The sequence below is a fragment of the Phalacrocorax carbo genome, chromosome 3 (genome assembly GCF_963921805.1).
Source record: "Phalacrocorax carbo chromosome 3, bPhaCar2.1, whole genome shotgun sequence".
In the NCBI taxonomy this organism is placed as follows: Eukaryota; Metazoa; Chordata; class Aves; order Suliformes; family Phalacrocoracidae; genus Phalacrocorax; species Phalacrocorax carbo.
In genome coordinates, this window is record NC_087515.1 from 33,305,207 (window position 1) to 33,323,853 (window position 18,647).

General features: G+C 39.0%; 1 protein-coding gene across 1 annotated transcript in view; it reads right to left on the bottom strand.

The window, feature by feature from the left end:
* The window catches only part of FSHR (follicle stimulating hormone receptor), an 85,334-nt gene that overhangs the window by 43,553 nt on the left and 23,134 nt on the right, over positions 1 to 18,647 (bottom strand). Inside the window, exon 2 of the mRNA XM_064446451.1 lies at positions 8,866 to 8,937. Within this exon, the coding sequence (XP_064302521.1) occupies positions 8,866 to 8,937 (72 nt within the window). The remainder of the gene's footprint in view (positions 1 to 8,865; positions 8,938 to 18,647) is intronic.

The following is an 18,647-nucleotide window of genomic DNA, read 5'->3' on the forward strand; positions in this document are numbered from 1 at the left end:
GCACAATTCCAAGTAGGTCATGCCTTTTACACTCACTCACTGGTACAATTAGATACGCACACAAGATTAATAGAAAAAAATACTATAAATACCTGTTTTCTCATGAAAAAAGAACTTTCCTCTCTAATTAATTTTTTTTTTAAAAATGGGTATATATATATATTTAATAGCAGCACTTTTTAAAGCAAACCCAGAAGCTGGATATGTCTGGAAGGAGATGGCACTACAATGCCTCTTGGGATATGCCATCACCTGAATTCCCACAGACTTGCACCAGCACAGCACCGTGGTGCATCAGGAGCAACAGATCCTCAGCAGCCTGTCAGGCGGAGGAGGTGGAGGTGCTACATCTCTGAGCTGTACAGCCACGTGAGGTGCAACTGCTGTAATTCTGAATGCATGTGTTTCCCCTCAGAATTGCTTTGTTTTTCAATTTCACACAACAATGTAGGTTTTTTGTTTGGGGGTTTGTTTTTTTTTTGTTAGAGAGAAGCCCTTTTACAACAATCCTCTTACAACTGTTTAAAAAATGTTTGTTGATTTTAATACTGCTTACTTGTATGACTCTTGTTTCAATCTTGTGTTTACAATTCTCTTTGCTTTCAAGTCAATATATTTTATTCTGAATTCTTTCCAGAATTTTCAGAGTTATTACGTAATTAGTATACAATATATATTTTTAAACAAATTATTTAGGGATATTAGAACAGAATATACTTATTTTAACAAGAGAAAGGTAATTATTTAAATCAGAGCAGTATTCTGAAACATCATACGAGAAGAACCACCTTCTGCCATGTATGAGATATGAATTATATTTGGAAACGTAAAGCGTAATTAGAACTAACAATTCTGAGTTCTCATTTCATTTTCTGATATACCTATGTAAGTTTAATAAAGGTATTGCTCAGCCAGCATAAGAATTATTTTGTTTCTTAGCAAATATGTATTTTTATATTTACAAAGTCATTTAGAAGGTGACTGATTCTATTCTGAAAGTAAAAGAATCTCATAATAAAGCACATCTTGAAGCTTCCTTTACTTCAAATTAGAGTGAAGCTCTTGGAAGGAAGAGGTGGAACCTGAAGAATTGACACTTTTTTGGGAAAAAAATTTTACTTTGCTGGCAGCCATCTTACATTTTTCAACACCAGCTCCTCTTGAAACAAAAAAACCACCCAAAAGCCCCTGAGATGAATCTCAGAAAGTTGGCCAGTAAGCAAACATATCAACATCTTCAGTATGTATATCCTGCAGGAGAAAAGAAGAAAGATTATAGTATTAATTCTGCACCACGGAATGACTGTCAGTTCTGAGGCTCCTTGCTATGTTTATCAGTTGCAATAATCAGCTTCATGCCTCTGATGTTAGGACATAGAGTGACTCTGCCTTCTAAAACTGAATGACTTATTTGAGATCTGTTCTCCAGCTATAGTATTAGAAAGGGCAGGAATAATCATTCCTGTCCACCTTCCCTGTACCAAACCTGACTGTAGACACCACTCCGATATCCCCTGTCAAAGCTCTTCCTACCAGACAGAGGAGTCTTGTCCTGCTCCATTATTCCTAATGTGGAAAGCATCCATGAGAGTGTTCATCTTGGTGAGTTATTTCCTGGTTTGTTCTCTATGCTTTTCTTAATAATTCCTAACATTTCCATTTTGAGAGATTTTTGACCATGGGGCTGAGACACTTCTTTAAGAAATGTTTATTTCACCCTCAAATCTAATTTTGAATGAATGAGGCTAATTCAGAGCCCTTATTTAGATATGCAAAAGAGCTATTTCCATTTAGCCTGTACTTAGTTTTGATTTGTTTGTATAGAGGGAGGCAGAAGAACTTTGGGGTGAAGTTTCCTTCTAAAGAGTGGGAACTTACACAAGCATTTGCCCACATTTCATCTTTTATAACTTCAGGTAATGGGAACGGTATGTCACTGGGGAGATTCATTAAAGCATTTAGAATACATTCAGGCAAGTGGATTTCCCTTTTCTGCTTTACCTGTCTCTGTGTCTAGACAGCTGTAAAGCCGGGACCAGAAATTATGTCCAAAATGATTCTTCCATTAAATACTTCAGTCTCTAATGCTGGCTTCATACCAATGCAGTTAACAAATAAAGATTCTACTAACAGTTCATTACCACAAACTCATTCGTGCTCAACAAAAGGAAGTAATGGCAGAATGTATTTTCTTTTTTCTTTCTAAATCTATTTTATCAAAGAAAGAAAGCATCAAGATACCAAACCACACAGAAAGAATTATGGAATACTTCCTTTCTTGTAATCTAACATGTTTCAATTAAAATATGCAAATATTAGCATGCTTTTCTGGGACTTCTAAATAGAACAGAAAATATCGATATGGACACTATGAACTGATTTTACATTTCCTAGATGCGTCTTTTAAGGGATTTTACTTTTTTAATGTTTTTGTTCTGCCCAAGCATTAGCAAAAGATCGAGATCAGGTTATGCATTTAGTGAAATATCACAAAGCTGTAATTAAAATCTCTGCTCTTTGACATCAGCAGTGAGTTGTTGACATGGATAATAAACGTCAACTTCACATTTTTATAATTGTGCAAGGGATGACAACAATAACAGCAAACGTAAGATCTCTTCCACAGATAAGTTTTGGCAGGGAAAAGCAGAATGCCAGGTGATGATGCGGCAAAATATTTATAGATTGTAACAAAACTCTTCATTCATTACTTAACATGTTTAGAACACAGGGCATAGTTTCTACTTTCAGGAAATAAACTGAATAAAGAACACACCAGGCTTCCTATGTATTCATACCAAACACTTAAGTTTGCTATCCAAGGGGTGATATTTGCAAAGGCTGCCAAAGGGTCATTTGAAGTAATGGCATTCCTTCAAGAAGAAAACGTACCCAAGCCGCTCACGGCCATACTGAGAGACAGCGGCACAAGGCACTGCTTTTCCCAGCTCCTCCCCCGGCAACAATGTGTTACAGGGCCCCTGGCAGAGGCTCGCATAGCTCTTTGCCTTTCAAATCCCACTTGTGGGAACCAGTTTCAAAAGGCAGAGTGTAGCTATAGGCAAACGAAGTTTGACACCCTGGATGCTGTCGGGTTAAGGAACACGTACAACATGTATAGCAGAGAATAAACTTTCTTACAGGATTTTGCTGTTGAACCAGAGGCCTGAAGTTCAAGTAACCCCTCCAGTATAGAAAAGAGCCAGTTCAAAACCACTGATCACTGTCAAACATGGACAGTCAGCTGGGACAAGGGCATCTGGGATTTGCAAGTTCACCTGCAGGAACCAGGAATCCTCCTGTGATTTCTTACTGCCTGACCACCAGCCTGCGGTGGCTGGGCAGCCTTTAGTGCCTGCTGACTCGTGCAGGATTAGACCAAGCACACAGCGGGGAAAGCTCTGTATCACAACAGTGGCCCCATTAAAACATTTATTCTTTGGGATGTCAGCCTGAACTTTGCATTTCTTTGTTTATGCTGGTTACTCGCCTTAATGTTTTTGAACTGTAGTCCTCTGTTCCCTGAGAGAAAATGCATATTTAGACTAATTTAAATGCATTAAGTAGCATACTTATTTTCATGCCCTGCCCTTAAGATGCAGAATGTTACACATAACTTCCTATAATGTAAATTAGAATTTAATATCCATGGAGTTGCACCTTGAGAATATACCCTGGAGTACTTATTACCAAAGTATGATAGGTACCTGATTCAGTACATATTTTGGTACACAATATGCACCATGTCCCGCTTTCACCTTAGGGATGTAAATAAATATTTTTGTAAACAGGCACTATTTAACTTATATATCACAGCAGAGCCTACAAATCTATATTTTGCTTCTTGCAAAAAAAAAAAAAAAAAGCAGATTTATCCAAATGAGGCAACAAAGGCTAGAAAAGAGCTTCTGTCTAGAACCAATTTCCAAATGTCTTGGTTACACTGAATCCTAACCATTTTCTCAAAACAGCTTTAATGATCTTATTTAATCACAGCCTTTTGCGTACCAAATGAGGCAGTACACGATACACTGTGCAAGAAAAATTGGAGAAGCTGCAAAATACTGACCATCTTTTTTTGGTAGAAGACGACATAAACTGCTCACCCTTAGGTCATCATGCTATTTCTGCCTCCCCCACTTCCTTCTCATCCTTTTGGGCTGTATGCTGCCAAGTGTAACAGAATCACATGCTGGGGCTGAATGAAACGGATTTCAAGCGCACATGGGATGTTGGACATCCCTTAGCCATTTGATAGCCCAGGCAGATTTGATGGCTACTGCTGAAGAAGTTCTGGATGGTGAATGCACCAATTTGCCAGGTGGTTAAAACTTACTAAATAAAGTGGAGGCTTCCCACTATGCCAAATTCTCCTGATGAGACTTTCACAATCAAGCCAAGAACTTTGCTCCTTCCTCACTCACAGGAAGAGAGATACACCTTGATTCAGCAATGTACTTTAGTGTTCGCCCCAGAATACTCTATTGAGTGGTCTCCACTGTCCTCAAGTACCTCACCTCAGATTAGAGAAAACATAAAATGTAACTCAGTCTGATCTAATTAAGTCAAAGGAAGGTGTGACCTGCCTTATAGCCTGTGGAAGCAGACAGGAGAGATTTTAGCATCATATATCAGTTTAGTTGTTGTATACAAAATAAGCTGGTGCTCATGTATCTAGGTCACAGACCAGCAGCATTTCTTCATATAAACCATCTCTGGGTCAACAGTCTCAGCAAAAAACCATAGAAGTTTAAATGCACCAAGTGATTAAGTAAATACATGATTCAGAGCTATTTTCTTTAGAAATTCATGAGGAATCTGTAGACAGCTGGTGCATATATTCCTGCTGTCTTCCATAGAAAGACGACTTCAATTTCCAGGACTTCCAATGCTGGCAGATTCCCTCAACCCTAAAAGTTTAAACTTTCCAGGATTTTCAGAGCACATCAATGATTTAGCTCATCAAGCTCTATTAACTATAGCATGGTTCATGTTCTTAAAAGGCATCTTTGCCAAAATCTGTTAAAGAAATGCCCTTCTGTTACTTCAAAATACAAAACAGGGCCAATACAATGGCTTTTTTTTTTTGTCTGTGACATCTAGTTCAAGAAGCATTTCATCCACATCACTGAATTTATTTGGGCCACACACAGGTTGGATTTGAGAGTGAATGATGAAACAGGGCATTATGTTTTAGCTTAAACCCTTCAAAAGAAGAACTAACTTATGATGAAATTTCAAGGGGATTGTGCCTTAGGATACAAATGTGAAGACTCTTTGGCTCGCATAAGGTAAGGCAGTTAGATCAAACTTCCTATAAATAAAATGCTCGAATCAGGCCTTGTTAGGCCAACATTCACAAATCTACTTTGCTACATTGTAGTAAGAGAAGGAAACTTAGCAAAAGAAAAAGGGAGACTTAATATTGCTTCAGACTGTCTCTCCTCCACATCAAGCACTTCGAGTGCAGGTTGAAAATGACATAGCAACTGCAGAGCACGTTGAATTTATTTTGCCAGGTATGTCCCTGCATGGGGCTGCTTTTTGCTTTAGTAACTGGAGGGTTAATTAGTTCTGGGAGTGTAAATAGGTTGGTTAAGCAGGAGTCCAGATGAGCTGCCACATTTCAGTTGGCTAATCATATTTTGAGAATAACTAATCTGCTTCCCTGAACATCTATTTGCTAAATAAACTTGAAGCCAGACCTGGGCAGAAGTTGGAGAGCTGCTAGGAATAGGCTGGTTGGGCTGTTGCTCAGATGTGTGTGTTTCTGAGGTAGTTTTCAATAAGAAAATTCAAGTTGCGTCTTTAGTAAGAGAAATCTTGGACAATTAGAGCCTGTCAGTTTATTTCATAATTTTAAACATTTTGTCTGATAGAAAATAAGATCTTTATCCTAGAACATACTTAGGGAAGTTATTCTCTATATGACAGTCTGTAGAATGGACATTCCATGTTTTTTCAGTAACTGAAGTAATTTAAATGGGTGAGAAGAAAATGAAAGGCTAGAAATGGTTCAATTGGGCTCTCATTCTTTCAGAAAACTTCAAAATGGATAAAGTATTCCAGGGACAATTTTATTCTTCTCCCAATGTCTGTATTTTGCCAAAATCAATGAAAACCAAAAGATTTTGTCTTGGTGACTAAAACTGGAACTTCACAAGGGAGGGTACATCAAGTGCTCCATGCTGACATTTCCAGGTCACACTACTTTTTTCCATTATGAGTCACGGTCACTAGTGTCCATCTGGAAAGCCCTTGGACAGTCCAAATGGAGAGAAACAAGATCTTTCCTGGGTACTATGACCAGAATCTGACTGGAAGTATTTGACTTTTTGTGGCAAAGTACATTGTTCAAAGCTCTCCGCTGTTCAGGTTTTCAGTAAGAAACTAAAATGCCTATAGAAAGCAGGAACACTGAAAAATGTTCTTGAATGATTTTTCTTTGAAAACCAGAAATTTTTGGTCACTGTATTGAGAAGCCTTCATTCACTTTAACATAAATACAACAGAGTTAAGATTCTCATGGAGGACTCATCTTTGATTTAACTTGTATTCAACCAGCTCACACAAAATGGATGATGCCAAAGACCACCATTCCCTGCAACTTTTGGGCTTTAAAGCCTACCCCATTCTCAGAAACACAGAAATGATCTAGTAATGATAAAAATCATGCATACAGATATATTGGACTGTATAAGATAGTGGTTTTTTTTTTTCAGTAATAAACACAGGAAATACTCTCACTCTCTTAATTTTTAGTCTATTTAGTTCTAGGTGAGCACATATGTATACGACATCGAAGCATCTCATTTGTATACATCAGGCTATCCACATTGTACCATATGGAGGTATCACATTATTAATAGCTATTTTCCTTTAATAGACTACAGTTTGCTTTAATCTTCCTTTCTGTGCATGATCTTGTGAGAGTAAAAAGGCTTTCATACAAAGGCTGTGTTTTTATATGCAAATCTATCATTTGATTACACACTTTTTTGTCCCTACATTATCATGAATATTTCTGATGAATGTTTTATGGGTTAGGTTCAGGATTTGTGAGCTATTTCAAATTTTATCTGTTTGCCATATCATCTGCAAATACCACATCTTTGTGATGTTGATTGGTCTCATTTACATATTTATCACACTTTTATTTTCAAGGATGTTTTGCTGTAAACTGTCTGCCCCAATTTCTCCTCCATGTACTAATAGTACATAGATATATTTTCAAACGAAGCTCATTTCCATGTATAATTTTTTTGGTTAACAATAAATCACCACTTAGAGACATCCTATTCAATGCAATTGCTACCTTCATACATATCTGACATATGGTTTCTGAGTAATTAAAGATAACGGGAGCAGTTTACAATGCACTTTGCAACCCACTTCATAGTCCAGAACGCTCAATGATTTTCCACAAGGACTAGGCTAAAAGGAACCCTGCAGGACTGGGGAGAAACACGTGCCAACAAAATTGGTGACGCAGAGCTGATCTTATTCCTAACTGGTAAGTCTTGGCCACAAAAACACCTCCACCTTCTTTTTGTTTTCTCAAGAAAAATGACTGTTTACAGTGGTGTTTGATGGGGTTATGAGGGTCTGGATGCATGAGTGGGATGCAGCAACTGGAGGCTTTTTAGCATGTACCACATGCCAGCAGAAGACTCCTGAACCTACAGTGATGCCCTGAAATGGATCACATGCTTCAGGAAAGGCCAGGTGCTGTGTGAGCTTTACCACTTGCTGCTTACCAGCAGCTCTTCAATCCTCCTTGCACGTTCCCTGCTCATTCTTCATCCATCCGTACTTCTCTAGGTTCAAAATCCTTCCCCTTTCCTTGCCATAACTTCTGATTTATTCACCTTCTTGCTAAATCCCATACTTATGCAAAAGTATGAGGGAAAAGGGTAGAAATGAGACAGAGAAGTGTCAGCAATTGATTCCTTTTTAGGTTTGCCATTACGCTCACAGCACTGAAAACAGCACTGACTTTAAAGTTCATTTCTCCACTCTCACTCAGAATCCTCTTGGGCAAACAGCCTGTTTGTGACCCCCCCCCCATCAGGGTGCAAGAGCTAAACAAAATGTTGTGGTTTGCTCATATATGAAATAATTCAGAAAAGTCGTACATGCCCTGAATAGTTCGTGCTGGACAGTGACAGTTATCATTTCTGGTGCTAGCACCAGTTAGCCCAGAGATTTTCTGTTGTTAAAGAAAGGTAGGAGACACTTTACTAAGGATTTTTCCTTCTAGTGGTTGAGGGCTGCAATGAATGTACGATACATCTGCTCATCAAAGGTGCTCATAATTATATCTCCAGGTTTATCACTAAAATTCACAGATATTAGATGCTTGCACACTTTATGTGCTAAGATTTTTGGATCTATCACCCATAAGAAACTTCTCTCATACATCCTGCTAGCTCACTCTGAACATGAACAAAACAATCCTATTTATTCTTTAGTGAAAATAGAATCGGTTGCCCTGTTATGAACAGGAGTCCTTTCCTCCCTAATCTTCCACTGGTTTATTACAATCTGTTACAAAGTTCTCAGAATAATAAGTTTCCCATTATGTTCTGCTATGGTGCTTTATTTATTAATTGGAATGACACTCCATGCTGAACCAACCCTTTGACAAAGGACTGCCTGCTTGCTGATATAAAAATGCATTTATGACAATCATGTTTTGTAACATGGTCTTCAAAAGAACGTTTCTAAGATTTTTAAACAGAAAGATGAATCTAGATGAAGCTCAGCGATAGGGGCTTGCTCACAGTCAGTAAAAGGAGCTGCAACAAGAAACTGCTCTTGTGAGTAAAACAGTTGCTTCCTAATAAATATTGACACAATACATACATTTTCTCTAGGTCACCAAGTCCTGCGAAAGCTCCTTTTGGAATGACTCTCATCTTGGTGAGGACAAATCTCCTGAAAATAAAGAAAATGGTGTGATTATTCACTATTCACAACACGGGACTATGTGACAGCCTTGTCGGCACAGGAGAGGCCTTTATCACTGGTACAAGGATAGCCTCCAGGCTGAAGGCTTCAGCGCCTACATACACCTGTAATGTTCAAAGGCTTCATGGGACTCCAACTGCCTGCCCAGATCAGACATACAGAACAGTGTCGGGCAGCTCAGGATCTGGAGGGGAAATAGCATCTGCCAGTAGTTCCAGTTTCCCTGTTTGCTTCAACAAGAAATCCAGACCTGGTCATCGCAGCTTTGCTGTGTGCTTGGAGGAGACGGCATCTTTTTCATCTCAACCTCTCCTTTGAGAGATGCTCAAGCACAGGATGAAGGAGCCCTGTGGAGCCAGACTGGGGTGAGTTGCTTACACAAGGCTGTACGGTGGCACATGCATGCTCATGCAAGATAAGCCTTAACCTACTGAATGGATAATTTAAGGAGTCAGCTACTATCTCCTGTCAGTTCAACATTAATACCCTTTATTGCTTCTCAGTCTCTCTTCAAATTAGTTCATAATGTGCAACAAAATTAGGGCTTTGGAATACACAACTCGATCACAAATGAAGACAACAATTTAATCATCTTTTAAAGGTCACAGAATATGCTTTATGAAGAAAAAATATTTAAAATATCATATAAATCTTCTTGTTAACCTGCACTCATCTCTCTTATCACAACAAACAAAGAGGATGACGGAACTTCTGATGGCACCCAGCAAATGAAAGGTAGGGTATCGACTACTCCTTGGAGAAATAAAATGTTATCTGGGTAATTGTTTTCTTTCACGCATTTAATCATTCATAGGTAGCAAGCACAAACAACTGCATATATTAACATGACCTGCTCATCAAGATACATGCTTCCCATGACATGCTTATGACTAGAAGCCAGGTCAAGAAAGCCTAGCTGAGACATGAGAAAGTCCACAGAGATTTTGCAGGGAGAAATATTCTAATTTTGTATTTCCTGCTAAGAATAAAAGTCACATTCAAACTCTCAGGTATTAAACATGAAGCAGATAAAATAAGCAAGACATCAGATAATACCAGTTGTATTGAATGATAGCTGTTAAATAAAAATGGTGTTTTATTTAAAAAAACCACCTGTGTTACATACATGAATCACAGAATCAGTGAATGGTAGGGGTTGGAAGGGACCTATGGAGATCATCTTGTCCAGCCCCTCTGCTTAAGCAGGGACACCCAGAACAGGGGGCACAGGAACGCGTCCAGGCAGGTTTTGAATGTCTCCAGGGAAGGAGACTCCACAATCTCTCGGGGCAGCCTGTGTCACTGCTCTGGCACCCTCACAGGAAAGAAGTTTTTTCTCCTGTTTAAGTGGAACTTCCTGTGTTCCCACTTGTGCCCATTGCCCCTTGGCCTGTCGTTGGGCACAATGTGAACTGTGATTCAGTTTCTTAGTCTATTTTCCCATGGAAATGGAAATTAATTGTTTTCTGAATTACTTTGGAAGTCTTTTTTTTCAGTGAGCATGCCTGCTAGACCATGCCTCATTTTTATAATCTCAGAAATGGTGTTGCATGGCTGCTTGGGGTTGCCTTTCAGCTCATGTCTGTGCTGCTTTATTGTAAGGTCTGCAGAAATGGGAAGTCAGACCAGTATTACCTGCTGTGCAGTCCTGAAAATTTTAACACAATACCTCAAAACTAGAGACCTACTTTCTTACCATTCAATAAAGTATTCATATAATCCTCATCTATTTTTTATTACAGCTGATTAGTTTAGAATTTTCATGGGAGATTATCATGTGTTAATCAAAGTCATAGGGAAAAAGTATTATCTAGATAGAATACCATTGTGAAATGTTCATTTTTTTAAACTGTAGGTCTTTAGTAGAATCTACCCCCTCATTTAGATTCCCAAATATGAGTTAATATTTACTAAAGCAGGACAAAGTCAATGCATGCCTCACCTAACTCTAGAGATGTCACTGTGATTACACACTGTGAACTTGGCCCCATGCTTTTTTAAACACTGAAATCTCAGTCCTGGAAGATGATAAAGTCAATTTGGTATTCCATTACTCTTGTACTATCATCAATGTAAGTCAGGAAGAGCTTCAACACACTGTCACACAAGAATTACAGTATTGAGATCATTATGCAAATATTAGAAGGATTAAAGAGCTTCCAGAAAAGGCCTAACCTGGATTAGGCAATTTGTAAAACCCTACTAAAATCATGGCCGGTGTAAAGCATGCAAAACTATGGCTGTGCTTTCGGAGTGCAGCTAGGTACAACGGATCCTTGCAGAACAACCAGCAGGCTTAGTGCTACAAAGCTGAACCATCAGGAGACTCTTTAACTTTGATCTGCTTTGAAACCTTTCCTAAACTCTCCATTGTAGAAATGCACACCTAATTTTGGAGCCCTAGAAAGCAGGCTTTGTCTCAAAAGCCAACTATAATATACTTATTGCAATATTATAAAACGAATCCTCTCTCTGCAGGCGCAGATCATCAGGAGGTTTGCATTTCTTAATTAAACACTGGCCTACATCATTCTTTACCACAACAAGAATTTACAGCCCGATCCAAAAACAAATTAAAAGAAGGGAACCTCATTCATAGGTGAGGTTACCTGTATGAGGAAAGCCACGTGTGCATAGAGGTAAAAATCAAACGTTGAGTTTCTTTGTTGAATACCCTGCTATCCTGCATTAATAAGGTGCCAGAATTCAGAAGCCACGTGTGTAATGCCCTGGAGCAGTTAAAGTAGAATTGAAGTTTAATAGCTGAAGTCTCACATTCCACTTTAAAAAATTAAGGTTAATTGTTTTTAAACATCCCCGGGTAGGCTAATAAAGTCAGCCTTAATGGTATAACGAACACTGAAAATTAGAATCAGCTACTTGTTGAATTATCAACTGTATAATGAATAGGAGTCTATTATAACCAGTCAAATTCTGTATTGTCAATAAATCTCACCAATTAGGCTCCAAGAATCAATCTGTACTTAACTTGAGATACTGGCTGTTCAGTACCAATTCTTTCTGAGGTACTTGGGGGAAATAATTGAAAAGCATTTCCTTGGTTTTGTTGCTGGCATTATTTTAGGGTCAAAGAAATGAATACAGCCCACCTTCATTCAAGCATGTTTCATGTTGAGACAAACAAGTAAACAAAAGCATCCTTTAAAAAACATGTCCTTAATGGACAAATGCAGTGTTAGGTCCTAAAAAATTATGTTAGCACTTAACCACCAGCAAGGAAAGCCCTGAAAAGCCTAAAAACTCAGTGCATGTTGTGGAAATGAAAACCCAGAGCCAGGTGCCCAACATAAGGTGTGGGGAAGGTTAGACTGAAGGTTAAGTGATCCAAAAATCTGTATGCAGAGCTACCCCCCTGGAAACACTAAATCTCATCTCACAGAGCTTTCAGCTCTGCATCAGAGCTGCAGGTGTAGCACTAGCCTCAAGTCACAGAGGGATCTCCCACTCACAGCAGGCTTTTCCGGGAGGGAGAGAGGCATCGTGGTCTCTCAACACAGCAATGGCAGCTAAAGCACAAACACAGGGGACAGGGGTCCTGGCTTCAAGTCCCTGCTCCCCCTGAGTGGTGCAAACTTCCATCTTTCATGCCCCAGAAGGATGCTCCTTGGGCAAGGCCAAGGGACCTCTCCCTGTCTAGGCTCAAGTACCACGCAGCCAGGGCTACGCTGCTTGTGCCGCCGAAGAGGACGAGAAGGAACTTAACCCCACCATCCTCTCTAGAGGCATTACAGTTACAGCTGATTTCCCTGGGATGGATTAAAAAAATATTATTTTTTAAGTCCAAAGTTCGGTGATGCTACTGTTATTTGGCCTACAGCAGGTCCCAGAAGTCCTAGCAAGGACTCCAGTGTTGGAGCCACCAAAAACTTAACAAATGAGGGAACAGAAACAAGTACAGGAAAGAAAACAAGCCCCAAATGGTAACACGGTTATCTTGCATGATGAGAAGTCAATATACATGGCTGGAAATAGAAGAATGGCAATATTTACTACTGTTATTGCCTACATATAGAATTATATGCTAGATTTAAGCCTCACTCATTGTTCCTATACACACTCTGATATCCAGGAGAGGCCTCTAAATCCTGATTAAAATACGTCTGTTAAAGTGATTCTTGGAGAGTTTATTGGTCGGAACTGAAGCTGTCTGCTGCAGCTGTACAATTATATTTTATATATTTTTATATATTATGAATTATAACATAAATATTTACTATATATAATATTGCTTAATATTTAACTGATTTTTACCTACTTCTGTTTTTCTGACCAGTGAGAGTAATTGCTTTCTGTTGTGCAGTAACATTCTTTTACATCTGGAAGGACAGGTAAGCTTATGATCAGACTATATTCCTCTGGACTGTACCTGTACAATTCCCACAGGTTTTTCCATTTTTCAATTTTAAGGTGTTTTATATGCCCGTTTATTGTATAATTTTAGTTTGTCTCATGAATGGGTGTGAGTAAATTCTTCTATTACAAAACTACTAAAGACCTGTTGCTCATTAAGGCTAGACCTGTCAGGACTAGGGCAGAACTATCTCCTCTTGATTTGTTTATTTATACAGAGACATCTAAACCTGGTTATTTAAAACAATGGGGTCTCAATTAATACAAAGCCACTGACAGAGGTGACTTACGTCACTTTATATCACCATGAAAAGCAAGCAACCCAAACACCTCTTACTTCTCTATGGCTGTGTCTAGTATAAGAGAAATATCATAGTGCCAACTTAATCTCAAAGCCTACAGAAGACACGACGCAAACAACAGAAACTAGCAGGTACTGATAAAATATTCTTGAATAACCCTCTAACATTTCCAGTTATTAAGAGGTTTATTGAACTTTTCCTAAAATAGAGCTTTCTGCAGCTGAGTAGTTCAGACAGACAGAACATATGACATGAAGGGAAAAAAACTCTCCAAAAAATTAATATCTTTCCATCCAGCTCCACACGAATCCAGTGACAGAAATCAGACCAACCTCATCACGAAGGGATGGAGGACTGGGTATCATTATGCAGGTATCTGATCCCCAAGGTATGGGCGATTAAAAAGACTTGGTAGATTACAAGATAAAAAAAGTGGATCTATACAGGTAATTTCTGCTAAATGTCTCTTAAAAAAGTGCATAGGAAACACATGAAGTGTGCACATTAAGCAAATCAATGTAAAGACACTGTATTGTGAGGTTAGCCATTTATGTGCAAAATGATGTATTTTGCATATTCATCAAATGAGTTCTCAGACCCTGATCCCAGAAGCTTTTTCTTGAACAACTATGAAGATGCTCTTTGGTGTAAATTCTCCACCAGATCTTACTCCTGCACTGCGCTGGTGCCCCTCCTCCCAGCCCCCTTCCTTGGCAAACGCCCACCACCACCGGCAATAACCTTGCACAACAAAGGACTGCACTGATTATCAGAAATTACACTAGTTAAGAAAAAAGAAAAATTTCTGCCTCATAAAGCATGGCTGAACTTAGATCTTTCAAAACACTGTTTAAAACTAATTTCTCAGATCTACTTAAGTCACACACGGTTAATCAGAAAGTGTGTGCATTGTAGAATTATTTTCCCTAGCTCATGTAAATTGCAAATTCATGATGTTAAAATGAACTATATCAAGCAGATACTATAAACTTTATAACTTAAGAACCGAAGGAAAATAAAATAAAAAGCCAAAAAAGATTTGGTGACCATAACGCTAAATCACCAAATTCAGTTCTAAAGAAATAAATGTGATAGGATTTTGAAGAATATTTTACTTTAATCTCTGAGCTAATAGGATGATATTATCACCTAATCCTCTGCAGCAATGTGTATTTTGTCAAAAAAAGATTTACGTGAAATTTAATTTAGTCATCGTAATTTTTTTGGTTGTTCCTTTATTTTTGCATCTTGCTCTGGAGGTGTGATGGAGGTTCTAGCACAAGCAACAGATGAGCCTTTACATCAGAAGAAGACAAAACGATGCCATGACCTGTTTGATTAAATGCAAAAATCAACAAAACCCCACCCCCGGCTTTTTTTTTCTCCTGCTTTTTCTTGATTAGTCAATGTAACAGTGAAGGGACTATTTTGCTTTTCATGCTATAATAGCATACAAATAGGTAGTGGAGACTGTCCTGTACTGGTACTGGAGTGTCCCAGATGCTGTAAATCAATTGAGTTGTGTCATTTTGGCCCTAAACTTTTGTCCTAATTCTCACTGGAGTGAATCACAAGATTCCTTTGAGCTAAATGTGATTTAATTTAAATGTATCAAGAACCTTTGTAAGCCTCCAGCTGATTGAAATGGGTTCACATTGCCATATGACTTTGCTATGACTAGGGTCTGGTTCTAGTAAACATCTCACTGGGAAGGGGCAAATGCAGATATATATGAACCTCAAAGCATTTTTCCTCATCAGCTGCCTAGGTGGAAGATCTCTGGAGTCTGTTAAGTAGTTTGTAGCTGCTTTCAGACATAGCTATGGTTTCCCCTTCCTAACAGCAGGTGGAGAGGAGTCCAAACTCATAAATTGCATGCTGAAACATCAGGCTTCAAAAACCATCAAGCTAAATGCAGCAAAATTGGCTTTATTTGCTTTCTGGTTTTAAAGTCTTTAGGGTGCATTGATAACATGTTGCAAAGCTATTTTCAATACTCACACGGCTTTAATTTAAAAACAGAGAAAGATTTATTTTAGTTGCCTCAGTTCCAGGAGGTGCTGAGGTTGGGACTCATAAGGCTGACAGGATCATGAGGAATGATGCTGGCAGTGACAAAGCACTGTTCCCACCATCCTACTGGCTCATCTTTATGGAGAGCTATGCCATCGTCTTAAGGGAAATCCAAAGCCAAGGAGAATATTTTTCCAATAATGACTATTCATGTAACTACGGACACATTTCAAAAAGGTAACCCTGATGGCACAGGCATGCTTGCATAATGGAGGACGAGCTTTGCAGTTCCTTTTTCGAACCAAGACATGATCCATGCATTTCAGAATCTGAAAGTCCCTACTATACACACATGCAAATTGACTTATGAGAGAGAGAGCCCATAATCGCTTGCTAATATGCACAATCTGGCTTGAAGCATCTAATCACTGTGTTCAACTAATGTGCTTAAATCAGCTGCTTATCCCCTTCAAATGCTTGTGAAAAGACAAGTTATCTAGACTGTGCAGCTGGTTTATTCCTTTTGTGGGATAATAAAAGCAGGTAAAGGTGAGTATTCCAAGGAAAGATTAGGCAATATACATTTAATGGAGAAGACAGATAGCAAAGATCCCCTCCTGAGTTTCAGGCTGTACTGGGTCTGGCTAGAAAAGAGTTAATTTTCTTCATGGCCGCTCATATGGTGCTGTGGTTTAGGTTTTTGACCAAAACCATACAGATAACACACTAATCTTCTAGCTTTTGCTGAACAGGGTTTGCGCAGCATCAAGGACACCTCTGTTTCTCACTTTGCCCCCTACGGTGAACAGCCTGGGGGGTAGGGTATAGGCTTGGGGGACACAACCAGGCAGGTGACCCAAACTAACCAGGGAGATATTCCATACCATATATTGTCATGCTCAGCAATACAAGGGAAAACCATTTTTCTATCTGACTGAAAAATGCAGGCTAACTCTGGGAGGACACACGTCCTCCTTTCAGGTATGCTGCTTGGGAATCTCTTCAGGTAGTGATGTAAAGGGCATCTCTAAGAAAGAAAATATTTTGGTTTGTGTGCTGTTAAATAAAGCAATGCACAGGCAACGTAAATACCATTAGAACAGCGATGATAAAGTTATTAGCGATGCCTGTCTTCTTTGCAGGTCTGAATCTAAAAGGCAATATGTGCAGTAGCTCATGAAAAAATCACTCCTTAATCTTTACCAGTAGCCCCCCTTAAAAATCAATTTCCTTTTCTTTTTGAATTAGATTAAAAGGATAATGAACAGCACCGATGGCATTCCTATTCTAAATTTAGTGAATACTTTCTCGGCTTAATGATGTCATCCAGCCACAAAAAGCTGAAGGGAAGCAATTTTAAGATCACGCAGCTGATGTCCCATTGGCATTTCGCTTGTAGAGTGCCCACAATACCATAACATGGATAACAAAATGCCCATTTCCCCAGCAGAGCTGTGATGCTGCTCTCATAGGCACACAGCAAAGTTGCCGTGGGATTTGTTTTTCCCCCAGGACCTTGCTTAGGTCAGCTAATAAGTTGCACACAGTGCCCCACAGCAGCTAACAGCTGATAAGGAGAGATAAGGAAGGACAGAAAATTGTTGTGAGGAAAAAAAAAAAAAAAGCATCTGAAAGTCTGTAAAAGTGGTCAAGCAACATGCTTGTAAAACTTACTTTCCCTCTGCCCCCCACCTTAGTTTTCCAAAACCATGGTGTGTTTAGTCTCAGCACTGATACCCTTTTCATTTCTGGACAAAGCATACACTGACCTCAGCAGCACTGTACATCCCCCACAAGGCTTGCAGATAGCTTCTTTCCGAGGTCAAATATGCAGGCACTTAAAAATAAAGCTCAAAGATGCTTTTAAATACTTCTGCTTGAATAGGGTGGAATGAATCTGGAGATGGGGGATTAAAAAAAACCAAACAAACCAAGGTGGATTAAAAAAAAGAGAAGATTGCAAAACTCCCAGTCAGATAAAGAGATGCAACACCAGGACTTTCATTCCATCTGAGAAGTTTAATGATCTATACTTAGTACAATTACTTCACTGTACTTAGGCTGGGTTTCTTTATGCTGAGATAAACCTGGAAAGGAACAGTCGTAACTATTCAGACCAGTTGCCTGCGTGCGTTAACTCAATTGCAAAGTGTCTGACAAAGAATTTTGTTGAAGATTTAGGTGCAAATAACAGTAATGCACAAGATATGTAACAAACACCAATGACATCTGCCCTGAGCAGATTTACTGCAGAGCACCCTCTGACACAAGGATGTTGGTCCCTTCAGTGGATCTGGGTGGCTGCAAGACGAAGGACAAAGTTTACTTCCTGCACCCTTGCAGCAGATAAAGCAGACAGCAAAGCAATGCTGCCTTGGCAGGAAGCATCTCCTCCTGTCTTTAAGCTTGCCCAGAGCTTGAGCAAAGCAAAGCAAACCTGGAGCTCTGGGTTCCTCTACAGTACGTACACACAGAGAAAAAAGGTTTGCCACCGAGCACAAATTACAACAACAAAGTCCCCTTTAGGCCTATGAGCAGAATCACAGTTATCAAGTTTGCATCTGGGAAGAGTTTAACTGCTAGGAATGAGTTACCCACAGAAAAGGCCAGCAGTAAGCTGGAAAGCATAGTTTAAATTGCTTCTACTAATGTAAAAGGCATGCTGTGAAAAGTGTTTTTGTAAGCTAAATAACAGAAGTGAATGAAGTTATCCCGTCTTGGTTACAGAAAGCTAGAAAATAGTGATTGCTTTATTTTTACAAATAGCTGTACTTTATTAGTATCAATTATCTTGTAAGACACTACACTACTTTTAGAAGAGCACTTCCTTGTTCCTCCCACCTTACTCGAATGGGTCTTTGAGAAATGTACAACATAGAGTAAATGTGCAACTTCCTTAAAATCTGACCTAGATATCTGCAACCATTTCTATGGTGAGGAGCCATTAAAAATTCATTCACTCTGAGCACACTTTCAGTGTTGCATCTATTT